The sequence below is a fragment of the Polyodon spathula genome, chromosome 1 (genome assembly GCF_017654505.1).
Source record: "Polyodon spathula isolate WHYD16114869_AA chromosome 1, ASM1765450v1, whole genome shotgun sequence".
Taxonomy (NCBI): domain Eukaryota; kingdom Metazoa; phylum Chordata; class Actinopteri; order Acipenseriformes; family Polyodontidae; genus Polyodon; species Polyodon spathula.
The window spans coordinates 61,265,862-61,290,039 of record NC_054534.1 but is presented as its reverse complement, the minus strand read 5'-3'; the positions used below and the strand labels follow the sequence as shown (position 1 = coordinate 61,290,039).

At 38.9% G+C, this 24,178-nt stretch overlaps 1 protein-coding gene across 1 annotated transcript; it reads right to left on the bottom strand.

Annotated features, from left to right (window-relative positions):
• Positions 1–383: 383 nt before the first annotated feature.
• Positions 384–23,788, bottom strand: LOC121320538 (glycerophosphocholine cholinephosphodiesterase ENPP6-like). The gene is made up of 8 exons (XM_041258947.1): positions 23,491–23,788; positions 12,222–12,401; positions 11,832–11,943; positions 10,076–10,217; positions 9,360–9,539; positions 9,099–9,236; positions 2,536–2,659; positions 384–946 (listed from the first exon to the last, which is right to left on the bottom strand). Exons 1-8 carry the CDS (start codon positions 23,732–23,734, stop codon positions 744–746), a joined length of 1,323 nt encoding a protein of 440 aa, XP_041114881.1. The 5' UTR covers positions 23,735–23,788; the 3' UTR covers positions 384–743.
• Positions 23,789–24,178: the final 390 nt, after the last annotated feature.

Genomic DNA, 24,178 nt, shown 5'->3' with positions numbered 1-24,178 from the left:
AGGCAACACATTACTTACATTGAAGTCATTGTTAGTCAATTACATTGGCTTCAAATAAAAGCAGTTGAACCATCCATGAACCATCCAGTTGAACCATCCATGAACCAATTCCAATTCCAATTCCATGTCCTCCAAATGGAATTATAATTGGGAATTGGGAATTGATTTTAAAAAGGAATTGTAAATGAAATATGCTTGTCCCTCAGGCCTGGCTGAAGTTTTGATTTTCTCTCTGTTCAGATCTGGCTACATCACTACATCACTGGCCAAAGAAAACAGACCTTCAAGTAATTTTCTTAAAAATTGGATCCCCCCCCCCCCCCCCCCCCAGCTCATTGCCAAATCATTCAAGAAGGAAGCACTGAAGACAACAGAAATGTTGTTAAATGTTTATTATTTATAGAGTTTTTTTTTTCCTAAATTAAAAACTGCAGTCTATTAAAATATAATTTTTGAAGTGCAACTTCTGCAGCAGCAAAAATAACTACAAAAAAAAGATATATATTTTTTGCAACCGCATTCATTTTTCGCCCCTCTTTTAATTCTAGCTATGCTGGTAAGAACTTATATGAAAAGAAACTAAATGCAGTTTACAAATATTACTTTAAAAAGGGAGGGGGGAGATGTTAAGGTATCTGTAAAATGAATAATAATACAAAATTAAGTTATAAAAAAACACATTGAATAAAATGTTGCTTCCGTTATTAAAGGAGTGAGGTAAGGGCGCTATGCTGATATGGGTGTTATGCTAGCAGTCTCAGGAGGACAGCCAGCATACAGCTGCTTAGTGCAAAGGGCTGTGCCAAGTTGGCACTACTGCTCAGCATGCATTCCACTCTGGACCAGGAGCCATTGTTTGGCAGCGGCTTTATCCCTGCGACATTACACATGACATTGTAAACATCGACCGCTCTGATTGGAGCAGCTCTATAGGCCTTTTTGAAATCTGTAGGAAAAAGAAAAAAGATGAAGTTAGCGACATACGTACAGGCAAGTTTGACTCATACCTTTAAGCCTCGGATGGATAATTCTGATTCTTTTGTGTTTTGTATTTCAAGTACATTTACCTTCTGCAGCTTCACCTTTTCAATTGCATATTATATTCTCTCAAATGCCAATTAAAAAGTTGCACCAATAGAAGCAGTTGTAGAATTAAATAATAGCACAGTTAGCATAGTTTTGTTATTTGGCAATCTTAGAGAAAGTCATGAGAGGTTTTAATAATCACCAGTTTAATCCACTACCTGATTACACAGGTGTGTCTGAGATAGAAAATGACTAAACTGACATCTCTCCACTCTAGTTCCAATATTGTAAAGCAACATAAAAATACTGGAAAGCATGCCCAATAAAATACAGGTCAAATAAAACTAAATCAAAAGCACCCAGCTGCAGATATAAATATATGATTATGGTTAACAAAAAAACCTGCTGCAAATTGCATCTGGTGTTTCAGCACTGACAGACCATATATTTTAATATTGGCTGACTAATCCAACTTTTAGGGGAATTTATCTTCTATAAATATAAAAAAAATAAATAAACAAATGCATAAATTACATTTGTTTCTAAAACTGGGACTAACACTGGAATGAATGGAAAGTTATGCCTGAAACATCTGTGCCTTTGTTTCGTTTTTGAGCCAATGTTCCCCTCTGCATTGCTTACAAAGGAAAGTGCCTGCCCAGCCTGTTTGATGAGATTTGGCTTCATCCATTCAAACTGTTTAACCTCTAACTTACATTGCCATTTGATTTAAACCTCGGAGTAAGCTATAATACGAAACCTGCCACCACCATTAATCTCTTAGTCAATGACATGCATTAACCCCCCCCCCCCCCATTGAGGGGGGACATTGAACTCCCCCATTGAGGGGGGAAGTATCTCTTCATAGAGTCATTTATGAAAGAGTAACTACCACGTATTGTGGGGTCCGTGTAATGTCAATGATACGTCCCTTTATTTGTATTTATCGGAGTTACATTCCTACCAATTTGTAGAAAACTATTGTAGAAAGTTGATTTGCGGGCCATCAAAATGTGCTAGGAGTTGCGTAATTTGTAATAATGGAAAAGCATTATTGCATTTAAATAATGACTTTTCCAAAACTGCTGCACCTCCAGGCACATTACAGTTTATATAGTGATAGGGTGAAATAACTGGAAATTGGCTAACGTAGCCTCCATGTGAACTGAGCAACATCCAACATACAGTATTAGCTACATGCACAGGTTTTCATATTTAGTGCAGTTAGTTTAGACTTCTGTAAAGCTGTAAAGGACATAATATTAGTTGTCTTGAAAGTTTCCCAGAAGTAATCTCAAACTAAGAAGGAGCAAGTGATAAGACATCTCAGATACATCAAAGCTTACATCCGTTGCTATTGTTCTTTAAAGGGTAAACTGGAAATAAATAACATTAAAACAATTCTTATAGTGAGCTAGTCATTGTTGCCGTGGTTCTCGTTCTGTTTTATTAGATACACTTTTTAGCTAAGAAGGTATCAGGCAACACAAGTTGTACAAGTTGCTTTACCTGGCCCATATGCCATGAAGAATCCTCTCATATCAGTGAATTCATTGTCATAGCCATGCCAGCCGTTTTGCCAGCCCTCCCTTATCCCAGTGGCATTTTCCCAGTAAGGCAGCTTTGTTTTACTCTGAAAACAAACAATTGTATGAGGCCTGATTACAGTAAAGACATTCAGTGGCACAGTTTCATGCTTAGAGGCGCTAAGAGGGTTGCACATGCTTGTCTTGGCACCTATCCATTACTGTGAGTTGGCATTCTTTGAGAACAGCCCTGAGATATGGAATTGTGTATGTCTGTTGAGCCTTATGAGGTGTCAGTGTTTATTTTAGGATGGTACATTATTGTGCTATCTACCACCTGGATTTTCAAATTGGCAACAAGCAAGAAAACGTGGATAATAAGTAGGAAAACCAAGGAAAGAAGCTGCAAGGGCGGAGATGGGGAGCAGGGATGCGGAATTGAACACAAAAAAAGTGACATGTTAGAGGTTTTCCCTACATAAATTTCAGTTTCTAACCTTCATTGAGTATATCCTACTTGAACTTTTAGCCAACTGTTTTTATTCTCTGTTTATCAAGTTTCTGTTTAAATAAGTATAGGTTGCTTAACTGTAGCCTCTCTCAATTATCTACTGGATATTAATTAGTGGTGGGCAACGATGTGAAAATTGTATATCGAAATCGTACACATATTACGATATCGATAATATCGAAGTCTTCCAAAACTCAGAAAAGTACAATAACACAATTGCAATATCAAACATATATACATATAAAGACTTTATGGGATATTTACATATGAAAAGCAATAACTTACTTTAACGTAGTGGTGCTTTGCTTCACAATATTCATGGATAAAGACAAGGTCATGTTATATTGTTTTACTGTGAACTCAGCTATAAACACAACAGCCTACATCGCTTTGTGATTGTAGTCTGCTTTCTAACCTTACAGCGCTGAATGTTTTGTGCTTTTTCTATGCTATTGCAGCTAAAAATAAATAAATGAATAAATAAATAAAAAGAGACGTGTGATCCTCCACCGGGCCCTGGCTCTACCTCACCTAATAACATTTTAGGCTTGAAATATGCGAAATATGTGAAAATCCTACGGAGTTCACAAACTTTTTCTCAGCACTGTACGGTTTACCTGGGACTCCGGCTGGCCTCCCTTACAATGCAAGAATATCTGTCAGACGAGAGTGGATGTCATTCAAAAGTGTCAGAAGTTGCTGGGTCTGATGGTCGTGGCTTCATCAGCCCTCCAACTGGGAGCTGGGGTTACTCCATATGCGACTGCTGCAGGCGTGGTTCAATGCCTTCCAGATACATCTCAAACGCAACACACACCGTCGGCTGACTGTGTAACACGTATGCTGGGTAGCCCTGTGCTGGTGGAGGTGAGTCTTTCACATGCGCAAAAGTGTAAGGATGCCGTCAGGTGGTGATGATGGATGCATCCAACTCAGGTTGGGGTGCAGTCTGAGTCTGTGGTTCTTGGATAGGCTGTTGGACATCCCTGCATATAAATGCACTGGAGTTGTGAACGATTTATCGCTCCTTTACGCGTTCCCACCAATACAGCTGCTCCCGGTCTTCCTACAGGAGGTCCGGTTAGAGAAGGAAACAGTTCTTCTAGTGGCCCCCCGGTGGTCCAGGAGAATCTGGTTTTTGACCCTGTGCCAGCTCCTACAAGGCCAACCCTGGGAGATCCTGTTTCGCCTGGCTCTCTTCAGTCAGGTGAATGGTACTCTCTGGCATCTAGAACCAGGCAGGTTCCAATTATGGGTCTGGCCCCTGAACGGGACCGTAGGGCTATCTGATGCGGTCATGGGCACTTTGCAGAAAGCTAGGACAGGCTCCACTAGGTCGTTATATGCCTTGTGATAAAGGGAGAAAGGACCGATGTTGTAAATATCCTTCTCGATTAGAAAGGGCGCTGTGTAAGGACAGCGGTACGCTGCCTCCTAGATTGACCGCTTTGACGGTAGGTGGAAACAGGAAGGTGACTATATTAGGGGGAGCGTGTAGTTGCACGTACCCGGAACGACTCCACTGCAATCAGCTGCGGGATGGCCCTCTATTGGAGAAACCATGGCAACGGGTTGATTGCTTCCTAACACAATTTGTCAAGGCACCGACTAGAGGGGAGGCATGCCTTGATTTAGTCTTTTCAAATAACAAAGACAGAATAACTAAAACAGAGGTCAGAGAACCACTGGCAAACTCAGACCACAACATGGTCTCATTTGAAGTGTTTTTTAAAACCCCAAAAGTAATGACTAAAGCTAAGGTTTACAATTTTAGAAAAGCAAACTATGAAGGTATGAAACAGAGACTAACAGAAGTAGATTGGAGTAAAATAGAGAAAACACCCACAGAAGAAGGATGGTTATTTTTCAATAATGTAGTACTAGAGGCGCAAAACAATTACATCCCTAAAGTAGACAAATCTAAATGTAAAACTAAATTGCCAAAATGGTTTAATAGATCAATTAAAAAAAATATTCAGTGAAAAAAGGCATTTTACAGAGCATTAAAAAAGGACCAAAAAGAAAGTACGCAGAAAGAGGACACGGAACTGCAAACGCAAGTCAAAAAGGAAGTTAGAAAGGCCAAGAGAGAAATATAAATGAACATTGCTAAGGGAGCTAAAACCAATTCCAAAATGTTTTTCCAATATTACAACAGCAAGAGAACATCCAAAGAGGAGATTAAATGTTTAAGAGATACAAATGGCAAAATCGTAGATGAAGAAAAAAAAAATAGCAAATATATTAAATGATTACTTTTCACAAGTTTTTACAAAGGAAGATACTGACAACATGCCCCACATGTCATCCAGTTCCTATCCAGTTTTAAATAACTTTAGCATAACTGAGGCAGAAGTGTTAAAGGGACTAGGAGCTCTTAAAATAAACAAATCCCCTGGGCCGGATGAGATCCTCCCAATAGTACTCAAAGAAATGAAAGAAGTAATTTACAAACCGCTAACCAAGATCATGCAGCAGTCTCTTGACACAGGGGTTGTACCGACAGACTGGAAAATTGCAAACGTAATACCGATCCACAAAAAGGGAAACAAAACTGAACCAGGTAACTACAGACCAGTAAGCCTGACTTCTATTATATGCAAACTTATGGAAACTATAATAAGATCCAAAATGGAAATTTACCTATATGGTAACAGGGTCCTGGGAGACAGTCAACATGGTTTTAGGAAAGGGAGATCGTGTCTAACTAACTTGCTTGATTTTTTTGAGGATGCAGCATCGATAATGGATAATTGCAAAGCATATGACATGGTTTATTTAGATTTCCAGAAAGCTTTTGACAAAGTCCCGCACAAAAGATTAATTCTCAAACTGAACGCAGTTGGGATTCAAGGAAACACATGTATATCGATTAGGGAGTGGTTAACATGTAGAAAACAGAAAGTACTGATTAGAGGAAAAACCTCAGAATGGAGTGTGGTAACCAGTGGAGTACCACAGGGATCAGTATTAGGTCCTCTGCTATTCCTAATCTACATTAATGATTTAGATTCTGGTATAGTAAGCAAACTTGTTAAATTTGCAGACGACACAAAAGTAGGAGGAGTGGCAAACACTGTAGCAGCAAAAAGGTCATTCAAAATGATCTAGACAAGATTCAGAACTGGGCAGACACATGGCAAATTACATTTAATAGAGAAAAATGTAAGGTACTGCACGCAGGAAATAAAAATGTACATTATAAATATCATATGGGAGATACTGAAATTGAAGAAGGAATCTATGAAAAAGACCTAGGAGATTTTGTTGACTCAGAAATGTCTTCATCTAGACAATGTGGGGAAGCTATAAAAAAGGCTAACAGGATGCTCGGATACATTGTGAAAAGTGTCGAATTTAAATCAAGGGAAGTAATGTTAAAACTGTACAATGCATTAGTAAGACCTCATCTTGAATATTGTGTGCAGTTCTGGTCACCTCGCTATAAAAAAGATATTGCTGCTCTAGAAAGAGTGCAAAGAAGAGTGACCAGAATTATTCCGGGCTTAAAAGGCATGTCATATGCAGACAGGCTAAAAGAATTGAATCTGTTCAGGCTTGAACAAAGAAGACTACGTGGCGACCTAATTCAAACATTCAAAATTCTAAAAGGTATCGACCCAAGGGACTTTTTCAGCCTGAAAAAAGAAACAAGGACCAGGGGTCACAAATGGAGATTAGACAAAGGGGCATTCAGAACAGAAAATAGAAGGCACTTTTTTACACAGAGAATTGTGAGGGTCTGGAATCAACTCCCCAGTAATGTTATTGAAGCTGACACCCTGGGATCCTTCAAGAAGTTGCTTGATGAGATTCTGGGATCAATAAGCTACTAACAACCAAACGAGCAAGATGGGCCGAATGGCCTCCTCTCGTTTGTAAACTTTCTTATGTTCTTATGTTCTTATGAAGGGAGGAGGTTGTGGGTACAAAGGGGAAGCAGCTACGTCAGTATGCTGCTTTTGTGCTGAGAAACGTAAACAAGCGGCCGGAGCCTGTGTTGTTTGTTTTGTATTACGTGTGTGTCTATTCTGTGTTAACAGAGGAGGACAGAGTACCATGGAGCTGTCGCTGCAAAGCCAGCAATCACCAGAGCACTGCCCTGCACAAACACCACGTCAGTTTTCACCACACTTTCCCGGAGTCAAGCACGTACACTTTTGTGCACAGAGGATGCGGTACGGACTAAATCCTTTTGATTGGGACTGGCATTATTATTATTATTATTATTATTATTATTATTATTATTATTGGGTTTGCAAGCCCGCCGTGAACACCCGATACCGTTGCTGGTAAAGGGGTGGATTGTTTCTTTATTTTTGTGTTAAAATAAATGTCTTTTTGGGAAACATACTGTGTTGACAGTCACTTTTATTGCACTGTATACTACTGGCAGCTCTGACATAAAATGCTCAGTGAATACCTGACCTGTGGCAGGCATATCCCAAAAGTATTGTTGGTGGTCGTCTTCTCTTTCAGGGAACCAGGGTTACAGTAAGCAACCTAACATTCTTGCAGTTGATTTCAGTAGGTGTGAAACCTGTAAGTCTGTGGCTTACAGGTTTCAAATGACAATGGTAAAAAGCTGGCTCCAAATTTTTCAGTAGTGTGCGGGGCAGGTTGTAGGATTGGCTCTAATAGTGAGCTGTTTGAGCACTGACTTAAGTGCTACTAACTAAAACTAAAAGTGGCATGACTTTATTAGGGGAAGCGTCTACCCTTTGAAAAGCCTGAGACCACGGCCTGTTTGCTTATTTTGTAATCTGCCATCTCCCAAACACGTACTTTTAAGTAGTGCTGTAAACATAACACCATAAATCACATTTAATCACACAGAGCTTACAAAAGTATGTGGAGCTAATCAAGTAATGGCAGTAAATCTATAGGTTTCACATTTTCTGTTATAAAAGATGTATGTTATGGTAAATGCATTTTTTATATTTTAATGGTATCTTTCTAAAACTATTAATGAACAAAATGTACTGAACACTCCTTTAAGATAACAGCTCTCTTGTGCAGTCCTTGCGTTCCACCTGAAGAAGTCACATGAAGATTACAGGGACACTGAAATCATGTGAGGCATTGGAAAAGTAATGATTGGTTACTGATGACTGTAGTTTGAATGAACTAAAACACCCACAAGCCTCCTGCGCTGAAAATGTCTTTATTCCAAATACTTATAAATCAATACTCAGTTCTGAGAGAATTGTGAAATTCACAAAATGGTTATAAATTACTCAACTTGATAAAAAAAAAAAAGAAGTTACGTGATAACGGTCTACTTTACAGTATGTTTGGAGTACATCAAGTTTCACAGATTGATTGATTCCATGAGATGCAAATGGACTGACAATGGTTTGATGTTTGTGGCATTTGAGGGGGTATGCTACAGGTAATACCAAAATTCTCATGTATTCTTTTAAATTGGTTTTAGCTTATTAACTTATTAAAATTAGTTGTTATTTGAGCTTAATATATTCTAGAATTGTCTGATGTGTTGCTGGTCAGTATATTATAACATACAGCCTCACTTACATCACTGTTAGAGACATGTAACTCTACTTATTCACTAAGATCAAATGATGTGTCCTAAATTGAGATCTAATATGCAACAAAGTGTCTTTGGATATCAAGCATCTCATCTTTGTAACTCATTGCCTTTAAATATAAAAACAACCTCTTCACAATACTGTTCATAACTATGTATTTAAAATCTGACCAGGTTTGTAAATCCTGTAAATACTAACTATAATCAGGAATTCAATTTTTAAAAAAAAAAATTTATGCATGTATTTTGTATTACTGTTTTTGTGATTGTTTTAAGTGTTCTTGTCCTGTTTGAATAGTTTCTCTACTTTTGCTCTTTTATAATTATATTTCCTGCCACCTTCTCCTGTGACGACCCCCTCAAGGGTTCTATCCTAGTTAAATAAATACATTTGAAAAAAATGTGAAACTTCTATCAAGCACATTTGTTTGTTTTGGTTTTTTTGTGTTTTTTTTCATATAGAGGTTGTTTATGATCTAAGACTTACCTCAGTAATGAACCATCCTGGTTCTGCTACAAGGGTCAAAGGGGACACAAACCTCCCCTTCTTGTAATGGAAGCGATCTGGGATTTCTTCTTTCTTATACACAGTCATGCTTTTTACCACTTTTAGCTTATTGTAAACCTAAAAAAAATAAAATAACTTAAGCACTGTGTTTCTGTAATTTTAAAATTACATGCAAACTACAGCATGTCTCACCGGAGATGTTAAAGAGATCAGCTGGAACCCAAACTTGGATCAACTCACTTCATCCAATTTGCCTTTTTTTGGCCACAGATTGACTACTGGGCCCCTGTCCATCATTTTCACAAGATCTGTCAGGTTTATATAGGTCTGAAGTTCAATCACTTTCTCCATCCACTGAAGCTCTGTCATGCCATGGTCTGAAAACAGGATAACGTTGAGGTCATTCTGTAGATTTTTCGCCTGCCACAAATGAAGAAGTCAAGAAGATTAGCAGAGTATTCATGAAGTAAAACAAAGCTTTGTCTGAGCCAAGGTTTTCTTTATACTGCAGCCACTTTTCTGCTACTGTTCATTCAGCTACTACTAAACTACAGACACATCATTGATTATTTTAGAAGATTCCTCCTCCTTTGTCAGGTGTTTGTGTTTTACCGATGCTATTGTTCATTAAGAATTTTTGACCAAAAAACCAAACCCCTTGGAATCAACTGCCCATGCAAAACTCTAAAGTATATTGCATTCATGAAACAAAATTATTAAATTGCACAAATATAAAAAATTGCCACCTTGTTTTTGAGTCCATTCCCATAGTACTACAAAATTAGTAGGAGGGTAGTTTGTAAAGCCAGAAGTCATTGCTGAAGATTAAATGTAATTAAAATTTCTCAAGAAGTATCACAATGGGTAGGAGGACGTTTGTTATAAGATACAGTATTTTACCTCAGTTCTTTATCAGTGGTTTGTCAGTGTGTGCTGTCAGTGCTGGAATGACTGACCTTGATTTTCTGATTCATGTCCTTCAGCACCTCGTCCAATTTTTTTGTGGCCTCCTTCCTCTGCGCTGACAAGGGGCCATGGTGATGACCCTCCACATCGTTTCTCTCATAGTAAACAGCTGCCATGTCTGCACTGCCATTGCTAATGGAAAAGTATCATGAAAATATTATTGAAACTAGAATGGCATAGGCATCAAAGGCTATCTTTGTTCACAGGCAACTTTAAACCATATGCAAAATGTCTTTGCACAGCCTTGACATGCTGCTTTACATGTAAGCCCAAAACAGAAATGAAGGGGTTAAAAAAATTATTTTGTAGCCACAGTTGGAAATACAGTAAAACATATCTTCGTGGTTACCTGAACCAAAGGGTCACCTGGATTATGTTTCTTTCAGCTGAGGCCCAGTGAATACGCAATCTGTCTGTGTATTGCAGATACCTGTACACTAAGTAAGGCATTTGGCACAAGCAGCTGATAATTTGAATAGAAACAAGATGGAAGTAGTGCATAGGCAAAACTTGTTAAAATGAGTTATTAATGAGGCATTTTTACACATTTGTATAAAAGTCACTTTTCCATTCAAATACCATCATGAATTATAATCAGGGGTTCACATAACTGGTACGCATGTGAACCAATAAAGAAAACTGTGGACTTCCATAATGTTCTTTAAGACACAAAGCCGTACTGTCAGCACATTTTTAACAGGAAAGTATTTTTTCATAAAGGTAGCGAGGGTGCTCACGCTTGCAGTGTGAGCCTTACCTGCCTAACCTCTGTTTCTGTCATGGTTCAAATTTAACTAGAGTCCCTTCCTGCTAGCACTATCAATGGCTGCTTCAAGTTTTTTTTTTTTAAATGCAGATTGATAGGTGGAACCACTCCAGTTCATAAGAGTGATAATTTTCTTTTAATAGGCACCTGAAACAACCAATGATAGCAGGGATCTCTATTAAGCCATCCATTCAGAGAAGAGGGATGAAGTTACGAGGAGTGGCATTAAGGAAACTCGCTGACACTTTGTTTCCCAAATGCAGTGGGGATGAGAAGAGGTGTTTGAAAGCTGTTACATTTAAATGTGAGGTTGAAAAAAAAATACATTTTCTTAACCATTTTACTTAAAATAATATATTTTTCACCCTCAGTTATATCCTTATATAAATACTGTTGTGCCGTGAAGCTAACATGTTCAATGACACTAATAAAGTGACAAAGTTTTGGGGGGTTGGCAGCAATATGGTGGTAGGATAAAAATTGCTAAAAATTGTAATAACCAAGCAATCCATGGTCCTACTTAAACATTCATAAACTATTGTTGTGACACTGCCATCCCACTTGTTTGAACTGTCAGAGGAGGAGGTTTTGGTTGCATTTTGGTGCATATCAAACCATTTTTGCTGGTACTCATGTGAGAAACTAATGTTAAAAGCTATGCGAACCCCTGATTATGATGTATTGCACTGAATCATAATGTGCTCATGATATTGAATGAAAAACTAAAATAGTATAGCAGAAGAACACAACCAAACTTTATCCTTTATTTGGTTTATTACTTTTGCTGGTCAGTAAATTTTCACACCAAATGTATTACTTTAAACTTCATTGAGAAGTATTAAGAGTAAAATCAGATGTATTGCCCAATGTTAGATCTTAAAACAATTAATTGAAAATTATTTATTTCGAATAAAATAAGCAACTGCTACTTTCTAAATATCAACAAAATCCTCTGCACTGTGGGGCAGAATATTTCTTACCGCAAAGATTCCACAGCGTCATCAACAGCAACTCTGAAGTCTGCATCTGACGGATAGTAGTAATAAAGCCGACAGTAATCTGGTCTAACTCCTAGAATTTCCACTTCACAGCCTGCCAGTAAATAGTACGGAAAAGTCAGATATTACGTTTTACAAAGGGAATCTGAATTAGCAGGTGAATATCTAAAAGTGCAGATAGCAGGGAGTGTTGTGGGAGGGGGAGGACAATAATCTGCCCCTGTTTAATATGCACCCTTTATTCAAATTATAGAGCTTCTTTCTTTGATTTATATTTAGTAAAGGAATTGAAAATTGAGTTAGTGTTATGCTGTGACCTTCCAAACAACATGAACGTAAATAACTAGAAAAATGTTAAGACATGGTACTAACCGGGCCAGTAATACATGTTCACTTTTTTTCTCCTTTTCTGCATAGTGACCCATAATGGCTCTGATCCATCCCACCACATCGGCAAGAGACTGTCGTTATTGGTTCCGATATCAAAAGACTTTTTTGTTTTCTCATCCCACATATAGTTTCCTATCATCTGGTGGACTTCACAGTTTCGACCTAAAACAAAAGGAAACATAGCGCATACAAGTGGGACAATTGGGACTGGACAATCTGCTTGGTTGGCTGCACGAGACACAAGACCTTCCCACACTCACATTCCTAAATATACTCATTTATTTATTGTGGTCTTACTCTTTCTTATTATAATTTACCAGGACGTTACCAGATGAATGAACTGTAGGATCGTTGAACAGTCCGTGTAGTATAGAGTCAGACTCAAAACTACTTGTTGGAGGCGGGACATCAATCAAGCTGGCAGGAAGTGGATTGTAGTGTGTTCTCATTGGCCCGAAGCGTGCGGCTGAGGACCAATGGGATGTGCAAGTTTTGAATAGAGTAGCGGGGGGAGGGGGGGGCTAGGGTTATAAAAGGCGCTGCGACGCTTTGTTGTGGTGGTGGTTGTGTTGTGATTGCCATGGTTCCGGAGCAGGTGACAGGGAGCTGTGTGTGTGACTGGGTGCTGAATAAAGATTTTGGAATGAGAAACCAACAATATACCAAATATTTATTAACAAAAACAGCAAGGAACAAGAAAAAATCTACTAATTTATTTTACCTGCAACCTCCAATCTCCATCCACAGTTCACATAAAAATGTAACCGTGAATTTACTAGTTTGATAGACACTCTGAGACCAATAATTCCTGATGATGCATGTTATACTGTGACACTAGTGTCTGTGCCTATTGGACTAGTAAAGGTAAGGTGTCCACTAAGCCAGAGAGTTTTTTGCTCTATAGACTATTAGGGGAAAAAAAGACCACCTACTGTATGTAAAAGTATAACCTAAGTCAACTGTTTTTTTTATGTCTCACTGCTGGATATGAGTACAGTATAATACATGTCACTGATTCATTGGATTCTTTTTTCCAACCTGCATTCACAAATATTAACACGACCCCTGAATGTTAGAAAGACCCACATTACAAGGTGAAAAAATAAAAAACATTTAATGAAAAAAAAAAAACATTACTGTCAAATAACAATTAATGACAGCAATATTTTTAAGACTGCTAAGACATGATACTTAAATAACATTATCTTCACAGTTTAGAAAGGGGATTATAATATGCCTGTGGCTGGGCAGAAGAAAAGCCCTGTACATAATTAGAGGGGGCGGGGAAAAGCCCTGCATGTAAATAAAGGTGTTGTGTTTGTTTAGCATGGGTGAATGTACTGTTATGATTTCAAATGCATTGTGGTGTACTGTATTACTGTTTAAAAGGAAACATATTGTTTGGGAATGGGTGATGTTCTTATTGTATGATTTGAAGGTATTTTTTGTTTATTTAAAACCAGCGTGTGGTTTGGATGTGGTCCGGCGGAGGCGGTGTTGACAGGTCGTCTCTGCCAGACAGCTTGTGCAAATGCATGGTTGGCAGTCTGTGATTAACTGTCGGCCATGCAAACTAAAACTCATGCAGAATGTGACCATCTCCGAATTGAATAATTGAGTGTTAATTTGTGCTTTGAAGTGCTCAGGTGTACAGGTGATTCAGGTGCTTCAGCAATGACAGACGGTTCACGGTTCAAAACACTTCTTTATTTTTTTTTTCTTTTTCTGTTTGAGACCGTTAAATAATATTTCTGGATCTACACAACAATGTGTATTGCCAGCACTTAAACCATGGGGTTCAGTCCCGAAATAATAATACAAGAAACAGCACACAACACAGACATGGTCACTTCTCCTGACAATGAGTGCTCCGAGTGCAGGTGCGGTGCAAGGTAATCACAGTGACAATCGTGCAGTGTAGTCCGGGCTTGGCTTGTACTGACAGCTTATGGTTTGTGTTAGCTGTTTAGCAGTGACAAACATAGACAGTTAGTTTCAACAAACAAATAAAACACTTAACACTCACGATACGCTTTTCACAGTCCATTTCCTTTCTCAGTCATTCTCATAAACACATCAAGGAACAGATTACATCGTCACATCCCCAATTATACCCTTAGTCACGCCCCCTGCGATAGTTAGTTTAGTCACGTCTCCTCCAATCCATGACTGACACATCGCGTACCGCTGTAGGGCGATGACTTCAGTTATTATGACTCCGCCCCCTTCCTGGATGGCTGTCTTCTGACTGACCCTAGAATGAACTGCCAGACCAAACAGTACGAGGCACTCTGTTCCTGTTAGACAGTGCCCTCACAGATTGGGAGGGAGATTGTCGACTAGGATTCATTTGCTCTTTGTCACATGGTCACAGGTATAAATGCCTGCAGCTTTTGTTGTTCCGTGAGGGGTGTTCAAGAGTGTGTGCGAGAGAGAGCGAGGTAAAGACAAAGACAGAAAAATGAAAATTGAAAGTAAAACAGTAAGAAAGCCAGCTACTAGTACTGGGCAGACCAATACGGTATTTGTTCGTGGGATTAGCGTGCAAGATTTGTTTTGTTTAAATATTTATTTTTGCTCGGTGAGCAATGTTTTGTGTAAAAACATTTAATTTACTTTTTGTTTCCATAAAAATGGCGCACCAGAGCACTCTTTCATCAGTAGTACCTGCCTGTGTGTCTCTCTGTCAGCTTTCTGGTCTGGGAATACCAACCTGTCACAATGCGTGTCCTCTTTTAGCTGATATATTTTGGATATCTGCTTGACACTGTCATTGGTTGACTATTCCTACTAAAATATAAAACACTTACCACAAAGCTACTATACAGATTACATAAAGACTGACTTAAGAACATACCTTTCCATTCCCAGATTTACTGCAATTAAGCCCAGTAGAGTAGTTGCCTCCTGTGGCTCATTCCCTCCCCTTTTACCAGGCCGGCTCCATGGACACCTGAAAAGTGTTTCCCTCATTCCATGCTAACTGTTCAACTGTGTGTGGATGGGTACATTAGTGGGAGAAATCTAAAGCAGAATGAATTACAACTGTTAATTAATTTAGAGCTGATTGGGGAAAGCAAAGTGTTACAGAGGCATACTCATTTAATTCATTCCAGAAAATGACCTAGTTAACTTGGATTTACCTCCCACAGAACAGTCAGTAAAAGCCAAAGTGTTACTAGTGTTACAAAAAGCAAGCCAAAAATCTTCAGTAGCAGCCAAAATCACAGTTAGGGCTGGACTGAACTAGAATGAATTCAAAGCACAGTGACATAAATAAGAACAAACATTTGAGTAAAAAGTGTGTTAGGGTAGAACACTAGGATAGCTGTGCTTGGGTGTTGTAGTTGTGCTGTGTGTATTTAGGAGTGTTTTCTTTAAACTGTTATTTTGTTCCTGTATGTGTTACGATTTTATTTGTAAACATTAAAAGTGTGCAAAAGCACTTAACTGCAGTTACTGTGTCTAGGTTGCTATTTCTGCCGCTGGCCAGCCTTGACCGACATCAACGTTACCAAATATGATGGCAGGATGGGATAGCGCTCCCTATTAATTCCACCGGGAACTGAAAAAAAATTCAAGAAAATGGAGCGTCTCAAGCCCCGTCAGGTTCCCTTCATCCTCGGAGCTGGAGATGCTGATGACATTTTTTAGTCTGCCCTGCCATGCTGTGTACAGAGCCAGAGACAGGAACTGATTCTGTATGTAGAGACAGGAGCTGCTGCAGTGTGCAGAGCCAGAGAGACGGGAGCTGCTGCAGTGTACAGAGCCAGAGAGACAAGAGCTGATTCTGTGTGTAGAGACAGGAGCTGTTGCTGTGTGCAGAACCGGAAGGAGTCACCGTGCTGTGCTCCTGCCGCCCTATCCACATTGCAGTTTACAAAAACAAAGGCTGGGGTCTGGTGGGAGAATGCTAGGATGGTAATAAATGCCAATCAAAGGGAGTTGGTACGCAGTGTGACCGAGACGGAGAGGTTACTGGGCCATCCAGGGCAGAGGCTACTCCAGCCCCTCTCAATATACCGGACCAGTGGGCAGTGAGCGTGGACTTAGTGTTGGGCCAAAGCAATGACCCCACACTGGTGCACAGTCGGAAACAGCTCCAATCTAGTATTTAGTATTTCCACACTTCATTATCAAGGGGCAATTGTTACATAGGCTAAACCATGCCATGGGCACAGGACAGCCTGTAACACAATTGCTGGTTCCCCCGTCTTGTCAGCTGGAGGTCATGAGGCTGGTGCATGATATCCCCTTTGCAGGGCACTTCGGAGCTGATAAAACGAGGGAACGGGTATTGGCTCAATTTTATTGGGTAGGGCTTCATAAGGAAGTATTAAAATATGTAGCCACATACCTCGACTGACAGAGAGCAGCGCTGGGTCGAGTGCACCCCGCCCCTTTGGGACCAATGCCAATTATTTCCACTATCTTTGAACGCATTGCAATGGACACAGTGGGCCCTTTGCTACCTTCTGATTCTGGGTATAAGCATATATTAGTGGTGGTAGATTATGCAACATGATACCCTGACAGTTCCATTGAGGTCCACTAGTGCAGCCGTAATAACCAAAGAACTAGTGCAGATTATGGCTAGGGCAGGGATCCCCAAGGAAATCTTCTGATCATGGAACTAACTTTCTGTCTATCACATTACAACAAATTTACAAAAACCAAAAAATATATCCCATTAGGACATCTGTTTATCATCCACAGACAGATACTTTGGTGGAGCGTTTTAATCAGACCTTAAAGCAAATACTGAGATGATTTGTGAACCAAGAGGAAAAACATTGGGCATCGCTTCATGATGCTTTTCTGACTTGCCCGGTAAAACTAACCTTGTTGAATATGCCATTATCTCTCCCCCAGGTATCACGATGTGAGAGAAACCTTACCGGATCCCAGAAAGTTGACGAAGTGGCATTAGCAAAGAGGTACGGGCGATGCTTGAACTTGGGGTGATTGAGCCTTCCAGGAGTGAGTGGTGCAGTCCAATTGTGATGGTTGCCACAAAGGACGGCACCAACCGTTTCTGCATTGATTTTCGTAAGATAAACGCTATTGCCAAGTTCGAAGCCTAACCCATACCTCGGTTCGACGAGCTTCTTGATAGAAATGGCTAGGTTTATTTCCACTCTGGACCTAATGAAGGGATACAGGTAGATCTCCTTAACCCACAGTTCTAGAGATAAACCACATTTTCAACTCCTGACGGGCTGTTTCATAACCATGCCGTTTGGGCTACATGGTCCACCCTGTTGTCTTTCACAGACTGATGGACCAGGTCTTACGCCCACATCGTGAATATGTGGCAGCATATATTGACAATGTGGTTATTTACAGCTCCACCTGGTGAGAGCATTTGGCTAGGATCTTGACCATCCTTCAATCTCTAAGGGTAGCCCGGCTGACAGCCAAATTGAGAAAATGTGTGTTTGCCAAAATAGAGACGCAATATTTGGGATTTATAATGGGGAATGGAAGGGTGAAACCCATTGTCACCAGTCCAAGCTTTGATGGACGTGGCAATCCCTAAAACCAAGGCTCAGGTGAGGTCTCTACTGGAGTTAGCCGATTATTACCAAACATTTACCCCCAAGTATGCCACAGTGGTCAATCCCTTAGTTGACCCCACCAAAAAGAGTGCACCAAATTCGATTAAGTGGACAGTAGAATGTCAGGGGGTGTTTGATACTATTAAGCAGAGACTGTGCCAGGCCCCCACTCTCATCACCAAGAGATTCATCCTCCACACTGATGCTCATCCCTGAGCACCGCATTACCACTGCACCTGTGCAATACAAACCACTTTGCCACAACCAGTCATACAGTAAGAGAAATAAGTTGCCAAAGTATGGTAAAAATGTCCTACTCCCAACATATTTTTTGCAGACCCCTGGCACTTTTATCCACGCATATGTATATTACAGAACATCTGAGTTTAATGACAATTTACTTGTTTTTCCATCATGGAAATAAACTAGGGAACAGATTTATTTGAAGTCTGTATCATCGATATTAAATGATTTAAACATTAGATATGTGAGGTGTGTTTATAACTGCTGGCCAATAGAAAAAACATCTACAATTTTAAGAAGAGCCTTGAGGGTTATCCTAGTGAATGAATTTCACCCTACCTGGCCCATTTAGACTCTGTTCAAGGGCATTGTTTCATTGTTACATCTGACAGAATTTTCAAGTGGCTCTTCTTTTGCTACCATCTACATCACACACAGACAAAGACACTGTAACTGATAATAGTGTCAGTGTTGAAGTAGGTCCTAAAATACTGTACAGTGAACTCGTCATACAGATATGTAATGCCTATTACAGACTACAATGGGGATCACTCCTTGATTTAAACAACCAGTCCAATGTTGTGTCAGTGACTAGCTGGAACAGGGCGCATTTGCATGTCTGGGTCAAGACAGCTGTGCCAGGCTCCAAACCGTTAACACAATGGATATAGTATATTCCACTATAAAAACACATTATAAAAACACAGATGAAAAAACTTACAAAACTACTATATATTTTTTGTATATATCTGTTTACTTGTATTGACAGGGGAATGCTTTGAGTTACAAAGTAAAGCAATGAAGGTGGTGGGGGTGGGTTACTGCAATTGTATAGGGTTGCTTTTTGTTTTGATCCATTGATGTCCTTAACGTTGCTCTCAGTTAAGGACAACATCGTTTTTTTCTATCCTTTGATATAAAAATAAAAAAACTGAACTATCTTGCTTGCATAAGTATTCAACTACCACACATTAATATTTGGTAGAGCCACCTTTCACTGCAATAACAGCTTTAAGTCTTATAGGGTAAGTATGTATCAGCTTTGCACACAGTGTTGGAGTGATTTTGGCCCATTCTTCTTGGCAGATTTGCTCCAGGTTATTCAGGTTGGTTGGATGACGCTTGTGGACCGCAATTTTCAAATAGTGCCACAGATTCTCAGTGGGATTGAGATCAGGACTTTGACTGGGCCACTGTAGAACCTTTTTGTTCTTGAGCCACTCCAATGTTGCTTTGGCCTTGTGCTTGGGATCATTGTCCTGCTGAAAGGTGAATTTCCTCCCAAGCTTCAGTTTTTTAGTGCACTGAAGCAAATTCTCTTGCAGTATTTTCCTGTATTTTGCTCCATCCATTCTTCCTTCAATTGTAACAAGATGCCCAGTCCCTGCTGATGAGAAGCATCCCTACAGCATGATGCTGCCACACCCTTACTTCACTGTAAGGATGGTGTGTCTTGAGGCATGGGCAGTGTTAGGTTTGCGCCACACATAGCACTTTGAGTTTTGGCCAAAAAGCTCTCATCTGACCACAAAACCTGTTCCCACATTGCAGTTGGGTCACTCTCATGCTTTCTGGCAAACTCCAGATGTGCTTTCAGATGGTACTTTTTGAGTAAAGGCTTCTTTCTTGCCACCCTCCCATACAGGCCAGTGTTATGCTGAGCTCTTGATATGGTTGACTGGTGCACCATTACTCCACTCCCAGCCACTGAACTCTGTAGCTCCTTCAAAGTGATTGTTGGCCTCTCTGTGGCTTCTCTCACAAGTCTCCTTCTTGTTAGAGATCTGAGTTTTGAGGGACGGCCTTTTCTTGGCAGTGCCTGGGTGGTGTGATGCAGCTTCCACGTCCTGATTATTGATCCAACTGTGCTCACTGGGATATCCAAACACTTGGATATTATTTTGAACCCTTTCCCTAATCTATGCATTTGTATTACTTTATCTCTAACTTCTGTAGAATGCTCTTTGGTCTTCATTTTCCTTCAGATTCAAAGCCTTACCAATGATCCTTCAATAGTGGGGTTTTTATCCAGAAAATGTGACAGCAACTTTAATGGTTCACAGGTGGAGGCCAATGGTAAGGTAATTGTGTCCTCTTTAGAGCAATTTCTTTTATCGGTGCAAACTGGGAGCTTCCACAGCACAGGGGTTGAATACTTATGCAAGCAAGATATTTCAGTTTTTTATTTTTCTTAAAAATATTTCCAAACATAAAACCAATGTCACCTTACAATAATTGATTCTGAGTTTCAGTGTTTAAAAATAAAATATCAAACAGAACGAAATTTCAATGTACCATTTGTAATTCGGTAATATGAGAGAATTGGTTAGGGGTCTGATATATATATATATATATATATATATATATATATATATATATATATATATATATATACAAGAATGTGTGTCCGATATGTGATTAGTAAAACAATATGAGCTACTTTAAACAGAAACTATATTCATCAGAACAGTCTGTGAAATAATTCAGCAGACACAGCCATATCTGCAGCAGGACAGGGCTTGTTAGTCATGGAAGTGAAACAATAAAATAAGCATTTACAGAACAATATTTTTTTAACAACTAAAAACCAAATATATGCCAACGTTGACCCAGTTTCATAACCACCAAAAACAACATTGCACCAACATTGGCCCGACCTGCATCACTTTTATATAACGCTGTTCCAACGTTGGTCCGACGAGCCAAACTGCTAACACAAGCCCAACGCTCGCCCAACTAAAAATTGCTGTCTGGGTAACTTCTAAACACTAAAAATGTGCCTCCAGGCTTGCCCTGGGCAGTTGGGACTGGGATTAATTAATTGTAATCTCCTTGCTTATACCTTCCTCATCCTGTTACAAAAGGTTTGGAGTCTTACTTCATTTTTATAAGGCTGCATTTCCTCTCTGTTTTTTTTAATGCACAAAGGGGGCTTCACACAGCTACTTTGGCAGTTGTCCCTGGCAATACTGTGCTGTGTTGAGATTCCTGTTTCATTCTAATTTGTGGATTGCTTTGTTACTCTGTTGCCTTTATATGTACCGGCATGCTTTGTGAGTAGATAGGTGCAAAGGGTTTTATTCAAACAAAAAGAGGTATTGTAATTATCAACTGGCACATAATGATAACCATTATAATTATTTTGTGTCATTATTTTTTTTAAACATTTTTCTAAAAATCATCGTAGCAGGAAAAAAAAAAACAACAGATTTATTTTAACTCTTGTTAGCTTTCCTTCTTTAAACCATCTCTGTTAAATATATATATATATATATATATATATATATATATATATATATATATATATATATATATATATGAGACGAATGTACAGCCCTCTCCTACGACCCGGTCGTACGAGTCAACTTTTACATGATGTTTGTAAGGAATTTCTATAAATACAAGTTATTTTCCTTAAATAGATACAGGGTAGAAAGAGTACAAGGGAAATTTAGAAAGGAAGGGATGAAGTCTCTCAGGGCAAGTGACCATTCATTAGGTATTATTGTCTTTTTAACAAAAAAAAAAAAAAATCCCCTGTTGATTAATGGGAATAATATTGATTTGAAGGAGTAGAATCGTTGCTAACATTGTGCATCTCTACTCTTATGGTTTCTATTGAACAATATTTTTAGCTGGAACAACCTTGCTAAAACCTGTTGTTTGTAAGATAGATTTTATCAGTTTGCCCCACTAAGCAGTTAAGATAAAATGTGAACATGCTTATTTCTGCAGATCTATAGATTTAAAGGGTACTGGGCCAAACAAACAATGACTCAAGTAAGCAATAGAAAATTATCTCATACAGTGCAAGTGCTGTTTGTACATAAATCTTGTAAAGTAGAACATCAGAAAAGTCTAAAGTCTAAAAGCTCTACGAGTCAAGACAAACCCGTCTTTGGTACTTGTAGTTTTTAAACGTAAACAAACTTTTTTTTACACGATTGTAAAAAACATTCTGTCAGTTATACCTCTTTTCCACTATACAACCGAGCGGAGCTGGGACCGTGCTGAGCCAGCCCGGTGAGGTTTAGGAGGAGCTTAGTTGTTTTTCTACTGCAGGGCCCGAGCCATGCAACGTAAGCCACGTGCAATGTGAAGTTGCATGTAGATGATACGGTAATAAGAGGCATATATTATTGACTACAACTGAAATGCAGTTGCACGCCATGTTGTTCATCTTCCTTGAGCGTACTGACTGAAGCAATGTAATGACAAAAATCTGGCCCTGCTTGGCCAAAGACAGATTCAAATGTGTTGTGAGGCCAGAGATTCACAGTTTGAAGTTCACATATCCATTGGTTGTGCTATTTGTGTGTGAACACTAGAAAGACAGCGAGAGCTTAGTTCACCAATGAGCATATCAAAAGCTCCATAAATATAGGAAGCTCAATCTAGTCTGTTTCTGTCTTTTACAATATTATAAATTGACTTCAAAGAGTCGCTCCAACATAATACTACTGTGTCTACCTACCACCCAACCCCCCTACAATGTATTGCTCCTGTAGATTACAACAATCAACTTCAAATTGGCAGCTTCAATACTGTAGTTGGCATCTTGAAATCACGTATTTTGAAAGATGTGATATTCTGATGTTTTGGAAAACAATTTCAGTATATTTGTAATAAAACCCACACACGCAATGCATTTTTGTACAATCCCCAAAGAATATCCCCAAATGAATGGCTCAATTTTCTTGGAAAAGATGTGAACAGAATTTTTATGTATTAAATAGGAAAAAAAAAACAGAAATAATATTTTAAACCACAGCCTGTCAACGTTTTTTTTTTTTTTTTTTTTTTTTGAGGGGGAATATATTGTTTTATTTATTTCAATACAAAAGTCATACTCTTGTATCTTCACTGCCATACTAGACAAGGATTGCTCAATTAAATAATGAAATATTCTATTATCGTTATCACTGTTTATGGATTCATTATTTACCCCTCATCGAAAAACATACGAGTTTTGTGCATTTTCCACAAGCAGAAGAAATGATTCTTCATGGCTCTTTTTTTTATCATGTATGATACAACGCAGATTCCAATATCTGTGAGGTGCAATTTCATTGTTATTTTGTGGTTCATCTCACCCTTTATTTTGCCAATTTCTTACTACTTAAATGTCATATCCACAATTACAATGTTACTATGTTTTACAATAGTGATTCTTAAATGATTCATTTAAAAAAAAAAAAAAAAAAGCAGTTATCCTGTCAAATGTGTGATTCACTAGACTCCTGCCAAATTTGTAAATGATAAAGTAAATTATGAAATTCACGTTTCACAATCAAACTTATTTAAACAAGTTAACAAACTTAACCAGTACCTAGGGAAACTTTTACATCATCAAATACAACAGTACCCTAAGCAATACAGTGAATTTTTTTTTTTTTTCTTTTTTTTTAAATAACTTAAATTACGGTACACTCTAAAACAGAAACGCTTACCTGTCATGAGAGAATAATAATTAGGATACGAAAGGCTTGGAAATTCAGGGGTCATGTAATCCGCTTTAACACCACTGTCTGCAATTCCCTTGAAACCAGGCAGGGAGGGCAACTCATTGTCGTTTATATAATCATAACGAAAGCCATCTATTAGAAAAACTAAGAGTTTTCTGCTTGCCAGGCATGATCCAGATAACGCGCAGACAATGAGAAAAATGGCACAAACTGCTGTTTGATTTGCCATGATGGTCCTGCGCTAGTACTTTCTCCACTACACTGCGGGTTTGGAAAGCCATGGATTGACAGACATTATCAGGGGCGGGTCCTGTTTCAGCAGTGAGTTTATCCTCTCTATTTAAACGAAATTTAAATTTTAGCACAGCTACACAACCTGCAACTGAATCACGAAAGAGAAGTTTCCTCTTTAAAAAAGGGATTACATGCTTAAGATTTCTGCTTTGAAGTATTTTCATAGGAGTTTTTAAACTATTGGATAAAATTGCAACTCGTCAAATTCATGCCTACCTAAATTACCAACAATATTAAATCACGATACCGGTGTCACATCCATTTTTAATACCTATCAAATTTCCCTACCTTGAGTACTGCGCATGCCCAGACTATTTTCACTTTGCACTGGGCATTCCCAGATTTTACTTTTCCTTGCAGATCGAGGACGCTCATCAAA

What these genes read in the sequence shown, in the direction of transcription:
- LOC121320538 (XM_041258947.1), bottom strand. Translation starts at nt 23,734, where the DNA reads ATGGCAAATCAAACAGCAGTTTGTGCCATTTTTCTCATTGTCTGCGCG. An exon ending in TTATTATTCTCTCATGACAG is followed by an intron (nt 12,402 to 23,490) that starts GTAAGCGTTTCT and finishes CTTTTGTTTTAG; the next exon opens with GTCGAAACTGTGAAGTCCAC. An exon ending in GAACATGTATTACTGGCCCG is followed by an intron (nt 11,944 to 12,221) that starts GTTAGTACCATG and finishes ATTTACTGGCAG; the next exon opens with GCTGTGAAGTGGAAATTCTA.